Below are 1,202 nucleotides of genomic sequence, written 5' to 3' on the forward strand. Positions count from 1 at the left end.
TCGTTTTATCATTACTTTATTTCGTTGTTCGCAAATTCTTGAAATACGTTCTCCAATATCAGGACATGGTTCTGGAACTGGATATAAAATATAACCGCGTCCAAGAGAAACACGTCCTGACATTGGAGAACGTATTACAGAATATGCGAACAACGAAATAAAGTAATGATTAACGGTTAGAGTGCTATCATAGTCATTACAGACCCATTGATATAGTATGACAGAAGTAGCGCGAAAACGACTGTGCCGCGAGTCATTGTCTATTAAAACGATAATGGAAGTATGATCATGCGCCAGGCAGGAGGAGGCCCGCGGGATGCTAGGACGGAGGGGGGATCACCGTTCGTAGATGTATATGTTGTTGTGTATATGTTGTGTGTGAAAGGGGAGGGGGCTGGCTGGCTGGCTGGCTGGCTGGCTGGCTAGCTGGCTGGCTGGCTGGCTGGCTGGCTGGCTGGCTGGCTGGTTGCTAGCTGGCTGGCTGGCTAGCTGGCTGGCTGGCTGGACAATCTGTAATACACAAATTAAAAACGAATGTGTACAAATGCAATCCAACGTTGCATATATTGTTATGCTACATTTTTATGTTATATATTCTTACCTTATATCGTAGTGTGGGAATGCTTCGTAGAACGGCGAGAGCGATGCCTCTTGAGTGAGGTCTTCAGCGCTCGCGACGTCGATGAGACGGCTGCCACCGCTCGCCGTTGCGTCACCGTCATTAGATCGGCGGGGCACTTCTCTCAGAAGCATAGGCGGCGGGACACTTCTCTTTACCGTCCCGCCTGGCCAGCTACGAAGGGGTGTGTGTGAATCCTCCCCCGCCTCCATTGCACCTCTTTTCACAGATGCGGGGAACACAGTATTCTGAGAAAAATAACAAAAAATATAAAAATATAAAATAAAAAGGAAAAAAGAAAAAAGTTTTTTTCAGACTTACCGTTGTCATTATTTGAGTCTCCAGCGAAGCTGTTTGAAGACGGCGTCGACGCCACCGTCGTCGTAGTCGTTGTCCCCGTCGTCGTCGTCCCCGTCGTCTTCACAGTTGGCGACGGGGACGCTGGCAAAGCGTCGAACGGTTTTATGTGTTCAAAGTCATCCCCATCGTCAACTGTGAAGACGACGGGGACGACGACGACGGGAACGATGGTGAAGGCACTTTGCACTGAGAACGGTTTTTTTCGAAATACCGTTCTCACAGA

The 1,202-nt window shown here is 48.4% G+C and overlaps 1 protein-coding gene across 1 annotated transcript in view; it reads right to left on the minus strand.

Moving 5' to 3' along the window:
• Positions 1–123, minus strand: part of LOC105449961 — a 1,309-nt gene extending 1,186 nt beyond the window's left edge. Inside the window, exon 1 of the mRNA XM_011689451.1 lies at positions 16–123. Within this exon, the coding sequence (XP_011687753.1) occupies positions 16–123 (108 nt within the window). The remainder of the gene's footprint in view (positions 1–15) is intronic.
• Between the last annotated feature and the right edge of the window lie 1,079 nt (positions 124–1,202).

The sequence above is a fragment of the Wasmannia auropunctata genome, unplaced genomic scaffold, assembly GCF_000956235.1.
Source record: "Wasmannia auropunctata unplaced genomic scaffold, wasmannia.A_1.0 LD336071.1, whole genome shotgun sequence".
NCBI classification, from domain to species: Eukaryota; Metazoa; Arthropoda; class Insecta; order Hymenoptera; family Formicidae; genus Wasmannia; species Wasmannia auropunctata.